General features: G+C 36.9%; 1 protein-coding gene across 6 annotated transcripts in view; it reads left to right on the top strand.

Moving 5' to 3' along the window:
* Positions 1-9,476, top strand: part of NHLRC2 (NHL repeat containing 2) — a 61,297-nt gene extending 51,821 nt beyond the window's left edge. For 5 of the 6 annotated variants that reach the window (XM_021943690.2, XM_031652053.1, XM_021943691.1 and 2 more), the window contains one exon: positions 619-1,764. In XM_021943690.2, coding sequence (XP_021799382.1) covers positions 619-875 — 257 coding nt within the window. In that variant the 3' untranslated portion in view covers positions 876-1,764. Of the gene's footprint in view, positions 1-618 lie in introns of all 6 variants that reach the window. The other variant, XM_021943689.2, reaches the window with a different exon arrangement.
* The last annotated feature ends 9,517 nt before the right edge of the window (positions 9,477-18,993 follow it).

Raw genomic sequence — 18,993 nt, 5'->3', positions numbered from 1 at the left:
CGTGTTAAAATGAGATATACAAAATCCCTTGGTTTTCACATTACTTAAGCCCACAGAGAATAGATATGCAGTGGTACCTGTTTCTAAATAAATAAGTGTGTGTGTTTTTAAATTATTTTTAGATATTTAATAATTCATTATTAAGCAGAGAGTCACTATAGAGTTGCACATACATTTGTATTCCCTAGATAAAATTTTATTTTGTAGTTTTTATATCCCCGAAGACTTTTATCTATTTGGTAAAAATGATCCATTTTATCATGTGTCATATGTTTATTTCTAAAATTTAATAGGATTTGTTTTTAACTTTAGAGATTAAGGCTTTATAGCCATATTTTCTACATTCAGCTTGATTTTAACAGGAATAAATATGTAATTTATCATATCCAAACAAAGGAAGAACTATAATAATTAGATATAATGATCATCAGACTGGGAACTTCTAATGAGTGGTCAGTGTATATTATTTATATTTATGTCCTTCCCACAGACCACAGTGCCTGGCAGTTAGAGATTTTTAATAAATATTTGTTGATTGAGTTTATCTAGTCTTCATAAGATAGTCCCAGTTTTCTACTTGTCTTAAACAGTCTTAATAATTTCCTTTTTAATTTTTAGGCAATGAATGGCTGCTTCAAGGACAGATGCCATCTGGAGATATAGAGAACATTTCCAGTCAACCAACAATTTCACTACAAATTCCTGATGATTGCTTATCACTTGAAGCCATTGTATCTGTCAGCGTGTTTCTTTATTACTGTAGTGCAGACAGCAGTGCTTGCATGATGAAGGCAATTTTGTTCAGTCAGCCTTTACAAATAACGGATACACAGCAAGGTTGCATAGCTCCAGTAGAGCTCAGGTATGTATTTTAGCCAGCCAGCTAGCTAGCAACCCATTGCCACCACCTGCTGTCCCCCATCCTGACTGTTTCTGTAATTTAAGGAAAGAAAACTTCATTTCTGCCTCTGGATAACAAGATGCCCATTGCTCAGTTCTAATAACTGATATTAAAATAAAGCTATGCTTTTTACTTTTTTTATTATAAACAAACTCCTTTGCTCTGGCTAATACTAGCTGAGTCATTGATCATCATTGGAACTATGATACTGTAATCTGTGTTGCTATTTGGCATAAGACTGAAGTTCACACTACAGTAGAGAATACTATAAGATAATTTGCAATGAATACTGATAATAATAATACCAGATATTTTAACTAACTTTTTCTACCTTTATTAATAACAATCAGCACACTTGAATGTGTAAATTTCACAGTAACTTTAGGCGGAACTTAAGCTCCGGTCCACATTTGTATAAGAACACCAAGTATTCAAGGCATAAAGTCTGTTGTAAGCCAAAAAAAAGTCTTTTCATCACTATAGAAGCTTAAGGAGTACATCAGTGGTAAATACGATCTTTATTCTCTTCTGTGGTTTTCTCAGTTGAGATATTTTTAAAAGAGAGTTTTTATCTATTTTTATTATAAATTATTCGTTGTTTAACATACCATTATGAATGCCTTAAAACTGTACAGGTAAAGTTGGACATAGAATCTCTAAGCACCTTTAGCTGTTTTTGAGTGACTGTATTACCAGATAATCCCAGAAGTATTACGACTTTCAAGGAAAAAGGGACTTCAGGACACATTACTTATTGTCTGTGATAAATAATTTATTTTGACAGCTAAATTTGATGGTTATGTATCTTGTTTTGGAAATGTACATTTCACTTGTAAGCATTAAATGCAGATTTGTTGGGTTTAGGTTTTGAGGTTTTTTGTTCCCCTAGTGAGAATTTAAATTATGGTCATTTATTGTGATGTTTTTAAAAACCACTTTTAAGCCTTCAAAGCGAAATTTTCAGTGTGAGGTGCTTTAATGCTGTTAATAGATACAGTATATCCTAATATATTACTCTTCAAAATATTAAGGCCGAAACAGTGATTTAATGATACTATTTTTAAATTTTTGGTTTTTAACCCTTAACAAAGATACTGAAAAGGTTTTTTTCTATTGTCATAGTTTATAACTACTTAAAAGCCTCATCTTGTTTTTCTTAAGACCTATTCAACATGTTTGTGATTTAATCAGCTTACAAGATTTTAAACACATCAGGTAAACCATGTTTATTTATTCAATAAATATTTATAGACATTATGGCATAATATGCTTCCCTTCCCTGTAAAAACAGTGCTAAATTTGAAGTGTAATCTTTTTTAAGCATCATTATCTATTTTTAATTTTTTTTTTTGAAATGTAGTACTAGTTTGTTTTATTCAAAGGTTAGCTGAATCTCTGAAGTAAGGATGTATATAAATCATGACATTGATTTAATCAATCATCTGCTGAAACTACTTTTACAGAGAAATATAGAATAAAAGGAATCCTGTTTAAAATTGTATGTAATTACCTCATAAACCTTTTCTCTCCACAAGCAATCAAAAAAATGAAATGTTCTGTAATAAAAGGGTGTATAACATACTCTCTTTTATGGAGAATAGTCCCTAGTTATTTTATTTTATTTTACTTTATTTTTGAGACGTAGCCTGGCTCTGTGGCCCAGGCTGGGAGTGCGGTGGCGTGATGTAGGCTCGCTGCAACCTCTGCATCCCGGGTTCAAGAGATTCTCCTGCCTCAGCCTCCCAAGTAGCTTGGATTACAGGCACACGCCACCATGTCCAGCTAATTTTTTTTGTATTTTTAGTAGAAACAGGGTTTCACCATGTTTGTCAGGCTGGTCCCAAATTCCTGGCCTCAGGTGATCCGCCCGCCTCTATCTCCCAGAGTGCTGGGATTACAGGCGTGAGTCACCATGCCCTGCCAGCCGGCCTTAGTTATTTTTTAATCTCATTTGACTTACTATATTTCTCATTTCTAGATGGACAGGATGAGAATATTTTGGCCCAATCATTTTCTGTTTAAGGACATAAACCATTTCACACTTAAGAAGTATATACAATTTTAATTTGCTAATTTAGAAATATCTGACAATTTATTTTTCAATATAATATACAAACACAATGTTTGTTACACATGTTCATGTACAGTGAAAATGCAAAGGCATTTTTTAGAATCTATTCCCCTTCATTTGTCTAGACAGTTTTAGGTTAGCCTTAGCTTATACTTTTCTTGACTTTCAAAATACAGTTTTATTGAACATTCTTATTCTTACCCACTGCCAGTCTGCATTGTTTTTGACATTAAAAGTATTATTTATATAGATTAATATGATTTTGAATAAATCACACTTAAGCAATATAAATAGGTTCCTAGAGTTTATGACGAGGATAAACCTCTCACATAAGAAGAAGCACTAGAAAGTTTATTTTTGAAACTCGATCCATATCTTGTAAGGACTTCTGCATATTTTTTATCTTTTGCTTTTCTTGTTGCATAAATTATTATGTCCAGTGATAGTTTAAAAAGAACAAGATTTTAGTGTAAGTCACCTCAATTGAAATGCCAGTAATGTGGCATTACATACATTTTATATAATACCTGAATCTTTGCCCTAAATTATTCTGCTAGTTTGTCACTGTTTTTTTCCTTTTCTCTTTATTATTTCACAAATGGTAGAATTTCTTGATATGATTCCTGTAAAGAGTTTAGCTTATCTTGAACATTCTGTCTTAAGCAAATATTTAACAAGGGAAAACTTTGTAGTTCAATCACCCATAAGTGTAACTCTAGCAAAATTCAATGACTATGAAAAATAATTTTTTTCTTAACTGTTCTAATAATATTTATAGTGTTATCAAACCTTCAGAAAGCTATAAATCCTAACACAGCCAGAAAAAAAAAATTTAGTATGTGTATATTTATGTAGGTGTGTGTGTACATACACAAAGATTAAGAATTATTTGTGATTCTTTTATGGCCAATATACTTTTGAGCTTATACAACTGAGATAAATTACTCTTTGCTTGTTTTTCTGTAATTGGAAAATTTAGGAAGATACTGAAAATACATATCTCTATAATGTAGTAATTTTCTGCCCGCACAAAGTTTACTGTAATTTGTGTCTACCAATTACAAATACAGTAGTTACATTTGGCATCACATTTAACCACAGTCATCAAAATCTACTTAAATTCTATAGTTGACAGTTACATAAGAATATATACAGCGGGAAAATGTCAGTGGTTCTTGTGAATGATGGAATTATGGATGTTTTTATTTTAATTCTACTTTGCTGTTTGTATTTTTTTTTTCTTTTCAGTGAGCAATGTGTTATTTTTAAAATCACGGTGGAGGGAAACCCATAAAGTTTAAAGAGTTAAAGTTAACTGAATCATAAGCACTTATATAATAACTTTTTTAAAGTCATTTTTATTACCAAAGCTCAGAACATTGTCTGGAATCCTTTGATCTACCGGTTCTCTTAAGTATGTGATTTTGTGAAGATAGCAATGGTTATAGCTTCTTTTGTTCTGGAATTTTTATTGTGTAACGTAGCATAGTGGTTAAGAGCTTGGATTTTGCAGTAACTTGGATTCTGATCCTTTAAAATGGGGCTAATGTACCTGCCTCATATTCAATGAAATATTGTGTGTAAAGCGCTTAGTAATTAATGAAACTGTTAATTATTGGCTTAGTTACTATAATGCTAATTTGGGACCATAAACACATATCACCCTACATTTTCTTTGCAACTGCAATTTGTAAAGGAAAATCTCCCACTAACTATTGGTTATGTTAATATTCTTCATAGAGTTGGGTTCAAGAAGAGAAATGTTTTATAATGAAGCATATAACTATTTTATAAACAACATTGTAGTTATAAAGAAGCATGCCTATAGTGTCATTAAAAATTTTTTAAACACTTTCTGGAGCTATAGGTAATGAACTTGCTTTGAGAGGGTCCAGACATACTCATCCTAAATCACATTCCTACAACTTATGCCCAACAGCTTGCACCAGAGTACTTACATCTTAACCAAAAAGTTTCACTCCAGTGGTGCTTCACAAAATCTTGAAAGTGCTTTCACATATATTGCCTCATTTGAGCTTCAAATAACCTTATAAATCGGTCAGGTAGATGTTAGTTTACAGAGGAGGAGACAGCTTTGCGATAGTGGTGACGTATCTGAAGAATAGAAAACTCCCAGAATAGCGCTCGATGCCTAAAGTGGTGCCTGGTGCCAGCAGATGTTCAGTTCTGTCAAACAAGGGGAAATAGTGAGTGGTGGAGCCTTTATTCAGACACAGGTCTCCTCGTTCCTAACTCTTAAGATGCAGGGGGAAAACAAACTGCTCAATTAAGAGTTCTTCCGTGGACGTTTTCTTAAGCCTTCAAATAAACAGAATAATAGATATTTATTGAGTAGATATTTATTGAGTTCTATTTGCCAGCACTCATCTATTAGTGATGAGTGACCTTATGTGAGAAATACCGTTTTTCCTTATTTAATTGGTGAAGAAACACACAGAGAGGGTAAGCATAATCAAATACACCAGCATAACCAAAATCACACATTTAGGGAGTGGCAGGGCCTGTTGGGAGTCTGCTCAACTCTCTGCTATATTGCCTCTCAAAGTAGGTATTCTTAAAACATCAATCTTTCATAACTTTATATATTTATAGTAACTTAATCCAAAGAACCCCAAAAGTACTAGCAATGATTGTTTCTGCAATTTAAATCTATTTAATTAAGCAACTATGCATTATATACTGTTATTCAGACCTTGGAACAGTCTACAATTGTTGTTTGTCAAAAGATTTTATGTACTAATTTTTCTTAATTTCAGATACTATCCAGAGTTTTTCTTGGCAGATAGATGTATTAAAAAAATAGCTTTCCCATGTTAGCTGTTTCAAAAATTGTTTCAAAAGTTCTAACGGTTGGTCCTCAAAAGGTAATTAAGACCTTATCATAAAGAGCCTTTTGCACAGGACTATCTCAAACCCTAAGGAGGTTATTCATATTTAAGAAAATTTTGTTGTATTAAATATTAGTCCAAGTGAGCTCTAGAAATATAGTCTTCTGCTTTCTTGTTTCATAAATAACACTGGTATGTAGACCCCTCCCCATGACTCAAATATTAATATATGCAATTCTGTTATAGTAAAGTTTTTACCATGGTCAACTTATTCCAGCATTAGGTACTTTTTGTTGTTGTTTGTTTGTTTTTGAGATGGACTCTTACTCTGTCACCCAAGCTGGAGTGCAGTTGTGCAATCTCAGCTCACTGCAAGCTCCGCCTCCTGGGTTCAAGTGATCCTCCTGCCTCAGCCTCCCAAGTAGCTGGCGCTCACCACTGCTGGTACCCACCACAATGCCCAGCTAATTTTTGTATTTTTAGTAGAAACAGGGTTTCACCATGTTGGCCAGGCTGGTCTCGAACTCCTGACCTTATGTGATGCACCTGCCTTGGCCTCCCAAAGTGCTGGGATTACAGGCCTGAGCCACCATAGCCAGCCTAGCATTACTTGCTATTTTTTTGTTTTGTTTTGTTTTTGGTTTTCTTTGAGGTGGAGTTTTGCTCTTGTTGCCCAGGCTGGAGTGCCATGGCGCAATCTCAGCTAACTGCAGCCTCCACTTCCTGTATTCAAGCAATTCTCCTGCCTCAGCCTCCTGAGTAGCTGGGATTACAGGCGCCTGCCACCACGCTTCACTAATCTTTTGTATTTTTAGTGGATGTGGGGGTTTTGCCGTGCTGGCCAGGCTGGTCTCGAACTCTTGACCTCAGGTGATCTGCCTGCCTTGGCCTCCCAAAGTGCTGGAATTACAGGCATGAGCCACTTTGCCCAGCGCACTAAGTACTATTAAAAGAAATTAAGCAAAATGCTATGTACCAATGATTATGATTCATGATCACGTAAACACAGAATGCAGATTTATCTTTTCATTCTCACTGTGCTAATTAAGTAGTAGTATGGTACAGTAAGGAATTTGTTAATTTTCTTATAAACTCCCTCTCCTGAAATCCATAAGGAAATGTGATAATAAGAAAGTGATAATAGTGTCATATTTTAAAAGTAGAATCCACTGTTAATCACCAAGATTACCTTTTCTTCCCCCTGTGGCACAGTTTATTTAAATGAAGTATTAGCAATAATCATGTCACTATTTTGTCCTGAATAATTAAGAGTTTGCTTTTTTCCCATGTCTTTGCAATAGGATAATATAAGCAATAGTATTAAAAGTCAAAGGCTTTACTAATCTAGCTATATGTATTCCATGACTAACAAACCCTGGCCCCTTCACCTATGAGTGCTAGAGGTTCCCCTGGCTGCCTCTGGCTTACAGAAGGCTGCCCCAGTCACAGAGCCTGGGTAAGGTGGAACAGGAGGCAGCCTCACTTGGCTTTTCTGATTGCACCCCACCTGTTTCTGAGTGTTGGTTTGGTTTAATTCTTCTCAAGGGTTGGAGTTGGAAAGTGAAAACCATAGACATTCACTGTGGAATGTTTGCCTGGTTGTTTTGGTGTGTCCCTCTTCTTCACTGGCATGTCGCTTTCAAGTGTACCAAAGGACATTTTGTTCTGTTGAAAGCCCCAGGACCAAAAGGAAAGTATTGCAACTATTTGCAAACATACTTCCCTACCTATACGAGCAGCCGTATACTAAAAAGCACTAAACAAGCACGAACAAACACTAAATAGCCTTATACCAGAAAGCATTCTTGTAACTGTCAGGGCATGGTATGAATTCCTTCCTCTTTAAGCAGCAACTTACTACAGGCTTGTTGGCTTTAAGTGATATAGAATTACACAAATGGTCAGTTATTTTTTAATGTTGAAAACTTGAAAGTGTGAGTAATATGGACATAGTTTACTACCTTTTGCTTTTAATATACTTGGTTATGTATTTCCGTTTGAAATAAAATGAAAGGAGACCTCAAACTAATGCTGCGAAGTAGACAAAATCAGCGCTCAGATTTAAATCCGCCCAATTTAGGTTTTTTTTCCCTTCCCTTTTTTTTTTTTTTTTTTTTTTAAGAGACAGGGTCTTGCTCTGTTGCCCAGGCTAGAGTGCAGCAGTGACATGATCATAGCTCACTGCAGCCTGGAACTCCTGGGCTCAGGATCCTCCTGCTTTGGCCTCCTGAGTAGCTAAGACCACAGGTGTGTGCCACCACACCTGGCTAATTTCTTAAAATTTTTTTGTAGAGATGAGGTCTTGCTTTGTTGCCCAGACTAGTCTCGAACTCCTGGCCTCAAGCCACCGGCCTCGCAAAGTGCTGGGATTACAAACATGAGCCACCATACCTGGCCTGTTATTCCTTATTTATCTAATGTGTGCTAAGCTCATGAAAAATATATGTTGGGGTAAACAGGGCAAAACGTTAGTTGAGAAATTATGCTAATTAATGGGGAAAATAGACACATTCCTCTCTGAACGTTTAGAAGGACTCTGCCCTACAACTATCTTCTGTTTTTAGAATTTGTAGTCACTGTTCTTAGTGCCACTGGAAATATATTCATTCTTTGAGCATGTGCAGGATGGGCTGCCTGTTGTATTTATTACACTTTTCAAAATGCTAGCAAGTTTTTGTTTGTATAGAGTTGGAATGTATTGTTCATGCATGCCTGTGATATTCATCATCAAAATATACCTGTAAAAAATAAACCATCGCTTCCTCTCCACACCTTAGGCCTCCCTCTTACTAAAAACAATAGTAGTTTCTGTAGAAGTTTTGGTGAGAAATTATGGTTATATAAATAACAGATGCGGCAGAACAAGTTTTGTTGTAGTATTTTTTTCCCTAGCATTTCTTAATAATAGCTCAGTTTTCAAAGGAGAGGAACAATACCCCATGTGAGTTCAAATTAATTTTCTCTACTTTGAGGTATACCTTCCTAATTATACTTTACATAGGCTAATTTTTTTAAGTTTAAATTCTCGCTGTTAAGTTGCATTGAGAAACAATTAGAAATGTTGTAATTGTCATCTCTTTACATGTGGATTATGAACAAATGAAAGTTTGCTGTGTGATTGCAGTTTCAAATTATAACATTTCATAAATATGTCAGTTTTAGAAACTCAGACTCTTTCCCATCTTTTGTATGGATAAAGTTTATGGTTTCATTTCTGAGAATAGAGTTGGTCTGCTGTGCTAACTTCATGTTTCTCATTCCAAAGGCTTGATTATATTTTTTCCTCCGGTGATTAAAAATGCAGCGAAAATCCAATTTACAAGTTCATATATTGATATTTCTAGACGTAGTCTAGTTCTAAAAGAATGTACTTGGTGTGCATTTTGAAGTGTTTCATGTAGACAGATTAATATATTTTTGTACAACATTGTATTTCTACATGTATTTCAAGACTACTTTCGGTGACTTTTTCAAGTGCATGTGTTAACAGAAGATTGGAATGAGAGTGCAGTGGCTTTACTAGTCAGGAGAAGTGTAATACAAGTGATCATAGAAGGTGAGAATGTGTTTATACTGTACATGGAAACCTAATGCCTCTTTTCTAACGCTTTGTACATTTTTTTCGTGAAATAGATTAAATATTTTCTCTCTAAAACCGTGTTTCTGTTTTAATGTGCTTTCTAAGTATATCATGAGGTAGCTCTACTACTTAGAAACTTGTAAGCCATGATTTACTTGAGCTTTTGGGGAAATGGAAAGCAGAATACTTAGTTTAAAAAAAAATTTTTTTAACTGCAAGCAGATACCTCAAGATCAAATCATACAATCATAATTACTATAGATTTTTTAATATGTATATCGGGAAAGGGTAATTATTCAATAAATGATACTGGGAACATTTGAAAAGAACAACAACAGAAATTAGATCTGTACCTAGCACTGCACACTGAATTTGAAAGGAATGAATGAATGACATGACATAAAAAATAAAATTACAGAAACGCCAGAAGATAAAGGAGATGAACTATATTGTTGAGGGTGAAGATGGCATTCCTGAGACTGACCTAAAGCCCAAAAGCATGACTGGAAAAGCTGACACGTGTGACTCCCTAAAAATTTTAACCATCTACATAACGAAAGAGAACAGAAATGAAAAAAGGAAATGCAAACTGTGAAAACATTTTCAAGACACAAAATGGACATAGGATTACTATGTGTAGTATCTGAAGAGCTCTTCTAATCAGAGGAAGACATCCCAATTGGAAAATTGGCAAACAATATGAGCATGCAGTTCACAAAAGAAAATAATGAAACATGTTCAGTCTCAACAAATCATGAAATGCAAATACATTCATTCAGCTATCTATTAAGCACCTGTTTTATGCAATATTCCAGGCCCAGTGATGAACAAATTAGACAAGGTCTCTGCTCTAGAACTTGTAGTTGGAAGGAGAGATAAGAAAATGAATAAAACAAAAAGGATAAATGCCGTAACAAGGTAAATAGGGGAGTCCAGGCCTCACAAATGAATTTGAATGATGAGAGAAGCCCAAGTCATGCACACCCACCTGTGGGAAGTGCAGAGGCCACGTAGGCATCTGTTTTCCAAAGGGATTCCACCAATTCCACTCACACTGGCCAAGTACATGACAGCCAGTGGATCCACGTTTTCTCCATTATATTGTCAGACTTGAATTTTTGCCCATTAGATATAAGATGGTATGTCATTGTGTTGATTTGCATTGCCATGACCACCAGTGAAGCTGAGCATTTTTCTCACTGATCCAGTAGTTGCACTTGTAAAAATTGATTTAGTAGAATACTTGCTTATGTGCACAAAAGTGTGTCAACATTGTAATAGTAAAAAACTGAAAATAACCTAAATGTCTCAATGGGAACATATTAAGTAAACAATGGTCTGTCCATACCATGGAATATAATGCAGCCATTAAAAATAATCAGACATCTTCTGGGAGGCCGAGGCGGGCAGATCACGAGGTCAGGAGATTGAGACTATCCTGGCTAACAGTGAAACCCCGTCTCTACTAAAAATAAAAAAAATCAGCTGGGCGTGGCGGCGGGCGCCTGTAGTCCCAGCTACTTGGGAGGCTGAGGCAGGAGAATGGCGTGAACCCGGGAGGCGGAGCTTGCAGTGAGCCAAGGTCATGCCACTGCACTTCAGCCTGGGCAATAGAGCAAAACTCCATCTCAAAATAATAATAATAATAATAAATAATCAGACATCTACTTGTACTCACATGTTATGTGAAAAACAAATTTCTGAATAAATGTAAATCTTATTTTTAAAAGCTCCATACACATCCACATATGTACATCTATAACCCATCCTTGCTTTGCACAGTAATGCATGACCATGAAAATGACCTTGCAAGCTGAAGCTGTGCAAAGCAATCTTAATCAATGAAGGAAAAGATGATTGTTTCATGACCTTTAAAAACATCCGCGAAAATATTAAAAGCTCTCTGTCAATTATAAATGAATGGAGAAATGACAAACATAGTAAAGCTAGTATTTATTTAGTATACCATACTTTAAAACATTGCAAATATTGAGAATTCAAGTTTTTGTCAAACTTACCAAGAGCATTTGAACAGTGCTTGCTTGCATCTTGTAATTTGCAATACAGGGCAAGTACCTTTTCTATGCCTTGGAAAATTGTTACACTCCTTTCAGTTGTAAAATATCTCTGAGAGTTCTTTTGTGTGTTTATGCCAGCATCACTTCCTTTGGGACATCGTCTTTTCATTACAACCCATTTCTTCACTTACGTTGATAAATACTAAGTTCACTTTCACTAAGTGTCTCTGGCTTCTTACCTAGAGTCTCTATCAAAGAGTGCAGTATCAGCATTCCCACAGTCAGCCCAAATTTTATTTCCAGTGTTACTGCTTTTCATTTCTTTGCTGTATTCTTTGTCTTTTTTGGCCAGTTACCTGTTTTAACTCTCCAGTTTTGTAAAATGTCACGTGCCTCTATCACCAGGACACAAAAAGGCAACACAACTACCCATGTTGCTGTCTGTGCGTAACAGATGCACGGTGACCAGTCACTGACGGATTTTGAGATAAGTTACATTATTGGTTACTGACCATGGGACACACCTGTTATTAGTGAGTTGTGGGTTGAAGAGCTAACAGTGAAGTTTGTACTTAGTAATTACAGCTAATATGCCATGGAAATGAAATTTGAACTGTGTTGTTTGGGGACTGGTGTTATTTAAGCCATGTAACTGAAATTGTGCCTGTCAGAATTGTTCAAAGACTGCCTGCATATATATATGCATAATATATGCATATATGTGCATCTACACACATATCTGTGGAAATATATAAAGGAATAGAAAAAAATATACTAGGACACAACAAATTCCTAATTAACAATATAGAGGTGAATTTAGGGAAGGGGGCAGGGAGGAACTAGTATTTATTGATCTTATGCTATTTTTGTATTGTTTGAATTTTCATAGATTAATACTTTTTTAGAACAAAGTTGAGTAGAAGGGCTAGGTGTGATGGCGCACACCTATAATCCTAGTACTTTAGGAGGCTGAGGCGGGAGGATCACGAGGCCAGGAGTTCAAGACTAGCCTGGGCAACATAAGGAGACCCTGTCTCCACAAAAAATAAGTGGGAAAAAGATTGCTTCCGTTTCCCACAGTCACAAGGCTTGCTTTGTGTACATTCTGGAAAAGGTAACCAGAATTGTAATGAGAATATAAGAATGTTGAATACATAAATATTTGGGGGAAAAAACCCTATGATGGTTATCTTAGAATATAGGGAGAAAAATATAAAATGAGAGTAAGTGTGCCACAGCTTACTGCAGTGTCTAAGATACCAACTCTGTGCTAGCTGACCCGACACTGTCACTTAACAGAATTGCTTCATCTCCATTGACATTCAGTTTCCTATTTGTATCTGGATATTAATACCCCAGAATTATTTTATGATAATGTTAGAAAAGCACTTAACACAGTGACTAACAACTACTAAATGCTCAAATCATTGCATTATTCATGCCATGGAGAGGAGTGAGTTTTCTGCCAGTGAATGTCTTCAAATAGAGTCTGGGAGGTGGCTGATTGGAGTATTTATCACGTCGAGAGAAATGGAACCAGATGACCTGAAGTTCTGAGCCATTCTCAGAGACCGTGATTTGAGATATTTATGGAAAAATCTGTTTCGCTTTATTTCAAAACAATAATTTGTTATTTATTCCTTCAGATTTTATAATACTTTTTGGAATGAGACATACACTACAAACCAATTCAAAAAGTAGTGCATTTTACAGATACGGAGTTTTAATAGGGCTCAGAAAATTATTTAAAATGCTTTTAATCAAATGCAGCTTTATTAGTGGATACAATTTTGTATAACTCTAATCTCGCTAATTCGATCTATATATATTTATTATAAACTCTTAACTAGGTGAGAAACTTAAGACTTAAAAGGATTTTGAGGGGAAAAAAAAGTGATATTCACTCCCCTCCCTTTTTTCTGTGTAAGTAGTTCATGAGAAATATTTGCAAAACTCTTTATATACATAAAACTTAAGCTATTTTAAAACTCCATTAAAATGAAAGTTTTTTTTTAAATCATGGGCTATTCAACATACAGTAATCAAGCTATTTTACAAATCTGTGACCTCAGTCTTACCAGTTTTCCAAGGAATATGCTGTTTTTTATTGAGGTTTTTTTTTTTTTTCATGACATCTGGAATACATCTAGATCTTTATGATATTTTGTGCTCATGTCTTATCTTGCCAGCTGCTAAGGAGCAGAAATTGTCAAAGAAGATCACTGAACTGACAACTGTATTTCCACACTCCTGCCCTTTGAAATCTGCCTTTTAGTATGTGAGGCAACCTTCATCAGCATGTAGTAGCATGTCGGTGCTGGCTAGTTACTTTTCAAGAGGGAGATAAATGCCTCAAAATAAACAATGGAATTGCTTCAAGTCAGTTTTTAAATCTTTAGTTTTAATAAAACTAAAATGAGAAAATGTTTTCACATTAACTGCTTGGTGCCATTTTGCTGTTCATCAGACCACTTTAAGTTTACTTTCTTTTAGTTCAGATAATTTAGCTTTTTAGTTTAAAAACATCTCCACAACTTTTAAACTATGCTTATATCTCTCTTGTGAGATATACAATACACAAATTGTATATACTAAATTATGTATGCCAACATTTTATGTATATATGTGTATGTGTATATGTATATATGTATGTGTGTATGTATGTATATACATACATACACACATACATATATATCTTGTGAATTTGACCAGTTACAGTTTCTAGTTTCCGCTTTGTGATACCAGAGTCACAATTCTAGTCAATCTTAAGGTATCATTTTAGTAAGTAGTAACTTTCATCAAACTTTGAAAATTGGGATTACATATGTTAAGCATATTTTAATTTCAGTTGCTAAGAGAAACTAACAGATTATCACTGTATAATGTGTCTGCTGTTACTTCTGCTTATTGAAGAAATCACTGAACTGCCACTGAAGAGTGGGAGGTGCCTAAGAAAGGCTGAGTTCTGGAATGCTGCCAACACATGAGAAGCATGAATTTCTCCTAAGATGTTTAGGGTTTTCATTTGAAAGGAGTCATCTCATTCAGTAGTATCCTTCTCTTTAAATTGACATGGTTCTATATTTGGCATTTCATTGGAAATGACATCACAACCAAGTCCCTTATTAGAGTAGGCAAGATAAGGAGGATAGGATAAATATTTGAAGTATAGTTTATCTGCCCATCCTGGAAGGGGAAGAACAATAGCTTATCCATGTTCAGGAAGCTAACATGACCTAAAAATCCTAGTGTTGCATGGGAGCTAATGAGGCTGTTTACCCTGTTCCCTCGTCTTTGGGCAGTAGTACAGTAAACTTAAGTCAGCCTTGCAGAAAGTCAAGTAGAAAAAAACACCTGCTTTTATTTGTGTAACTTTCTGGAGGAAGAACAAGATAATCATCTACATGGCCAAGAGCCTTCTTTGGTGCCCTTGCACCTTGCTGTTACAAGTTGTAGGATACCCTTGGGTGTTTTTGCTGTGGTTCAGTGTTACAGGCAGAAGGTACAGTACTGAAGTCATTTTAATAATTTGTGTTAATAAAGCCCTTCTGTCAAAACTTACCACAATGAGTGAGGCGATAGAGAAGCTGCATTTTAACCACTTGTGAGATTAACCATGTGAAGATAAGGATCTAGCCTATTTTGAAATGCTATTCTGCAAACTTTACAGGAAGTATATTCTTGTTTAACAGCCCTGTCAGGAGATGATTCCTTGTGTCTAATGTCTGTACCCTGCTGTGTGATGTAAGCATTCCACTTGCTTGTTGTTCAGTGAACATGTTTCCTAGCTCTTTATAACCTTAACTTTCTCATTTCAAAGTGAATCATTTCATATTTTTAACATTTCTTCAGTATTAATTCCCCACACATATGCCTGCTAGATCTTCTTTCCCAGTCTTCTGTTTTCTGTCAGCCTTCCCTGAACTGTTCACAGCCACCTGGAGTTATAAAGCCAAGAAATAAACAAAGCATTCTGTGGACAGGAGAGCCAATGCTGGAGATGAAGGTATATTCCTGAATGGCAAACGAGGAACTCCAGTGAACAACCATAACCGGTAAAAATTGTTTTTAAAATAGCTATTTAAAGTCTCTGAAAATTGTCCCAAAGGCATGTAGTTAATGAAAGGTTTATTCAAGAAAATCTAAACCTCGATAAGAACTGTGAGAGTCTGTGACACCAGAGTCATGACCATTCCTTCCCTCCCCCTACCCCAGAACAATGTGGTGTGGCCAAGAAGGTGTGACTCCCCCTTCCCCAGTTCCCAGTAAAGGGCTACAGGAGTTCCCCAGGAGGGGCAGGCTGCCAGCATCTTCCTCTCTCCAAACTGTGTGTTGAAAAGGCTAAACTCCAGGTGAGGGCAGCCTTGAGTCCAGGGGTCCTCTCCCTTCACTAAGCCCCTACTCATAAAGTGGAGCTTCTTCCCCCAGGCATGACGAGCTGAGATTACAGGAGCTTTGGACACCCTCATCTCAGCTGGCTGGCAGGACAGAGATTTCACACCAAGAGGCAAGCAAAGAAGACCAGAGGCTGCCGCCATCACCAGTGCCCTGCTCGCAAAGCACAGGTGTCACTCCAAAAACAGCAGGGCACTGACTTCACTCCCGTCTCCAGAACAGTGACGTAGAGAATCGGAAATAAAAGGGAGCATGACAACTGACCTCACAAGACTACACATGAATACTATGAACAATTTAACTTAGACAAAAATTTTAAAATTCCATAAAGACAAAAAGGCTGCAAATGACTCAAGAAGAAATAGAACAACTGAATAGACCCGTAAACAGATTGAATTAGTAATTTTAAAACATCCCACAAACAAAAGAACAAATGGCTTCCGTGGTAAATTCTACCAAACATTTAAAGAATAAGTAATACCAATTCTCCACAAAACTCTTCCAAAAAATAACAGAGAACATTTTCCAACTCATCCTGTGAGCCTGATACCAAAACAAGATAAAGACATCACAAGAAAAGGCAACTACAAACCAGTATTGCTTGAATATAGATGCAGAAATCCTCAATGAAAAATACTAGCAAACTGTATTTTTAAAATTATGACTGTTAGCTGGGCACAGTGGCTCACACCTTTAATCCCAGCGCTTTAGGAGGCCGAAGTGGGCCTAAAAGCAACAGAGATCAATGTTTGATTTTAAGTGGACTTGGCTTTCAGGTGGAGCAAGTGTGACAGTGTCACATAAACCCATGTGAGGAAGAAACTGCAGCACGTGCTTCCACTGAGAGATAACTGCTGCTTGCAACATGGAGACGAGGATGTCCTGTTGGAACTAAATATGGAAAGTTCCCAGAAGACCGTCCATCACTCTGATCAAGCATTAGGTAAGTCTTGTTATCCATCTGAATAATCACCGTTGTTTCTTTGCCAAGTAGAGGACCTCCTGCCTACACCCCAATTTAACCACAGTGCCAAACAGCCTTGTATTGGGCAGCAGCACTAGGTGATGGCAGGCCTGCCTTGTGTCACCCCAGAGCACAGCCAGGTGGGGTCTCTCCCTTGGATTACATATCTGGGAGGAAAACCACCTCTTGCCCTAGACCTTTTTGTAAGGCAGGTTTCATTAGACAGGCCCATGTTGTCATCTAATGCCTTTATTCATCCCCAGAGTCGGAAGTTACACCTGTGAGAGCTGTTTTGTGGACTCAGAAGCCCAAGGGACCACTAGGGACTGACTAGTGGAACCATCATATTCTCTGGGGAGTCAGGCCCATAGAGCTTGGTATTTATCCACAGCCATATTGTTGGTGGCTGTTATGGTCTGAATATGTGTGTCCCATCAAATTTCATATGTTGAAACCTAAATCCCCAATGCAATAGTGTTGAGAGGTGGGGCTTGAAGAAGTGATTAAGTCATGAGGGCTCCACCCTCACGAATGGAATTAGTGCCCTTATAAAAGAGGCTTGAGGGAACTCCCTAGTCCCTTCTAGACTAGGGACTAGGGACTGTGAGGAGGCTCCAAAAAGGCGTCATCTATGATGAACAGGTTCTCACTAAACACCAAATCTTCTGGTGACTTCCCCGCCTCCAGAACTGTAAGCAGTAAGCTTCGGTTGTTTATAAATTACCCAGCGTGAGATATTTCATTACAGCTGCCTGAACGGACTAGGATAGCAGCAAAACTGGGTTTAGAACCCAGGTGTAGAGAAAGCCCAGTCCAGGGCTCTTCCTTTGTGGTGAACACCAGCACAGTCTTACTTATTGCAGCATAGGGGCCTCTAAGACTGCTCAGAAACTCACACTGCACTTTTTTCATCCTATACATCAGAAAAATTGGAAAAAATGACATCCTTTCATCTACTGTTTACCTCGTCTGAAAATGGATAAAATGTTTCCATACCCGTAACAAAATGAGCTTGCTTCTCATGAGATTAAATCTGTTATTTACCCAGAGTTTAAACCTGGGCACAGCAGGAGGTGCCCTTGCCCTCTGGTGTCCTCCTAGGAAGGGTGCTACAGCCCATAGAGACTTTCCAGATTCAGGTGTTTGCCTGATGAATCAGGGACTCTCTGATTTTCCCAGAAATCTCAGGATAACAGCTCTTGTTCTTTACATTACGTTCCCAGGCCTGTTGTAAGTGGCAATGTGCATTAGGTCATCTTATCTTCACAACATCACCAGGAAGTGAGGACTGTCATTACTCCGATTTACCATTGAGGAAACGGAACCCAGGAGAGGGTAAACGGCACACCCAAAGTCATCCAGCCAGTGCTGCCAAGCCAGGACTCAAACCCAGATCTGCCCAACACTAGAGCCACTGACACTGCTTCATCGTGGGCAACAAAACCCTTTTAATTCAAGTGTTATCAATTTAGGATCTGACATATTTTGGATAAAATATAAAAAGATCACAGGAGGCAGTGTTAAAATGATATATGAGAATAAATTCAAAACACTTCAAAGTCTGTAAAACAAATGACATGTTAATTACAAATGTCCTATTTCCATTTGAGCAAATCCCAAAAAGACTCTCTTCTAAGCAATTTTCTATTGCTCGAGGTTGAAAGTAATGAAACTGCATTTCCTTTAAAATAGTCTAATTCTGTGGCTCAATTGTTATGAAGAACTATCTAAGTGTAAAATTATGGCTTTAGTTTTACATGATGAAGAAACTGGACTTTTAAAATGTCCAAGATCTCTCCTTTTTTTTTGAGACGGAGTCTCGCCCTGTTGCTCAGGCTGGAGTGCAATGGCATAGTCTTGGCTCACTGCAACCTCTGCCTCCCGGGTTCTCTTGCCTCAGCCTCCCGAGTAGCTGGGATTGCAGGCCCGTGCCACCTCGCCCGGCTAATTTTTTGTATCTTTAGTAGAAACAGGGTTTCACCATGTTGGCCAGGCTGGTCTCGAACTCCTGACCTCGTGATCTGCCCGCCTCAGCCCCACAAAGTGCTGAGATTACAGGTGTGAGCCCCCACGCCCGGCCCCAATATCTCTTTTATTGCTTAAAATTGAAAACATGAATCTTTGGATAAAACTTATAGTCAAAGTTTTTATAATCTAGGAAAGCTATTTGATTCTTACCACTGCTGAAACTACATTTCCTAAATTCTGCTTAATT

Source organism: Papio anubis, chromosome 11 (genome assembly GCF_008728515.1).
Source record: "Papio anubis isolate 15944 chromosome 11, Panubis1.0, whole genome shotgun sequence".
Classification (NCBI taxonomy): domain Eukaryota; kingdom Metazoa; phylum Chordata; class Mammalia; order Primates; family Cercopithecidae; genus Papio; species Papio anubis.
The sequence above is the reverse complement of the archived record's forward strand: the minus strand, read 5'-3'. Positions and strand labels throughout refer to the sequence as shown.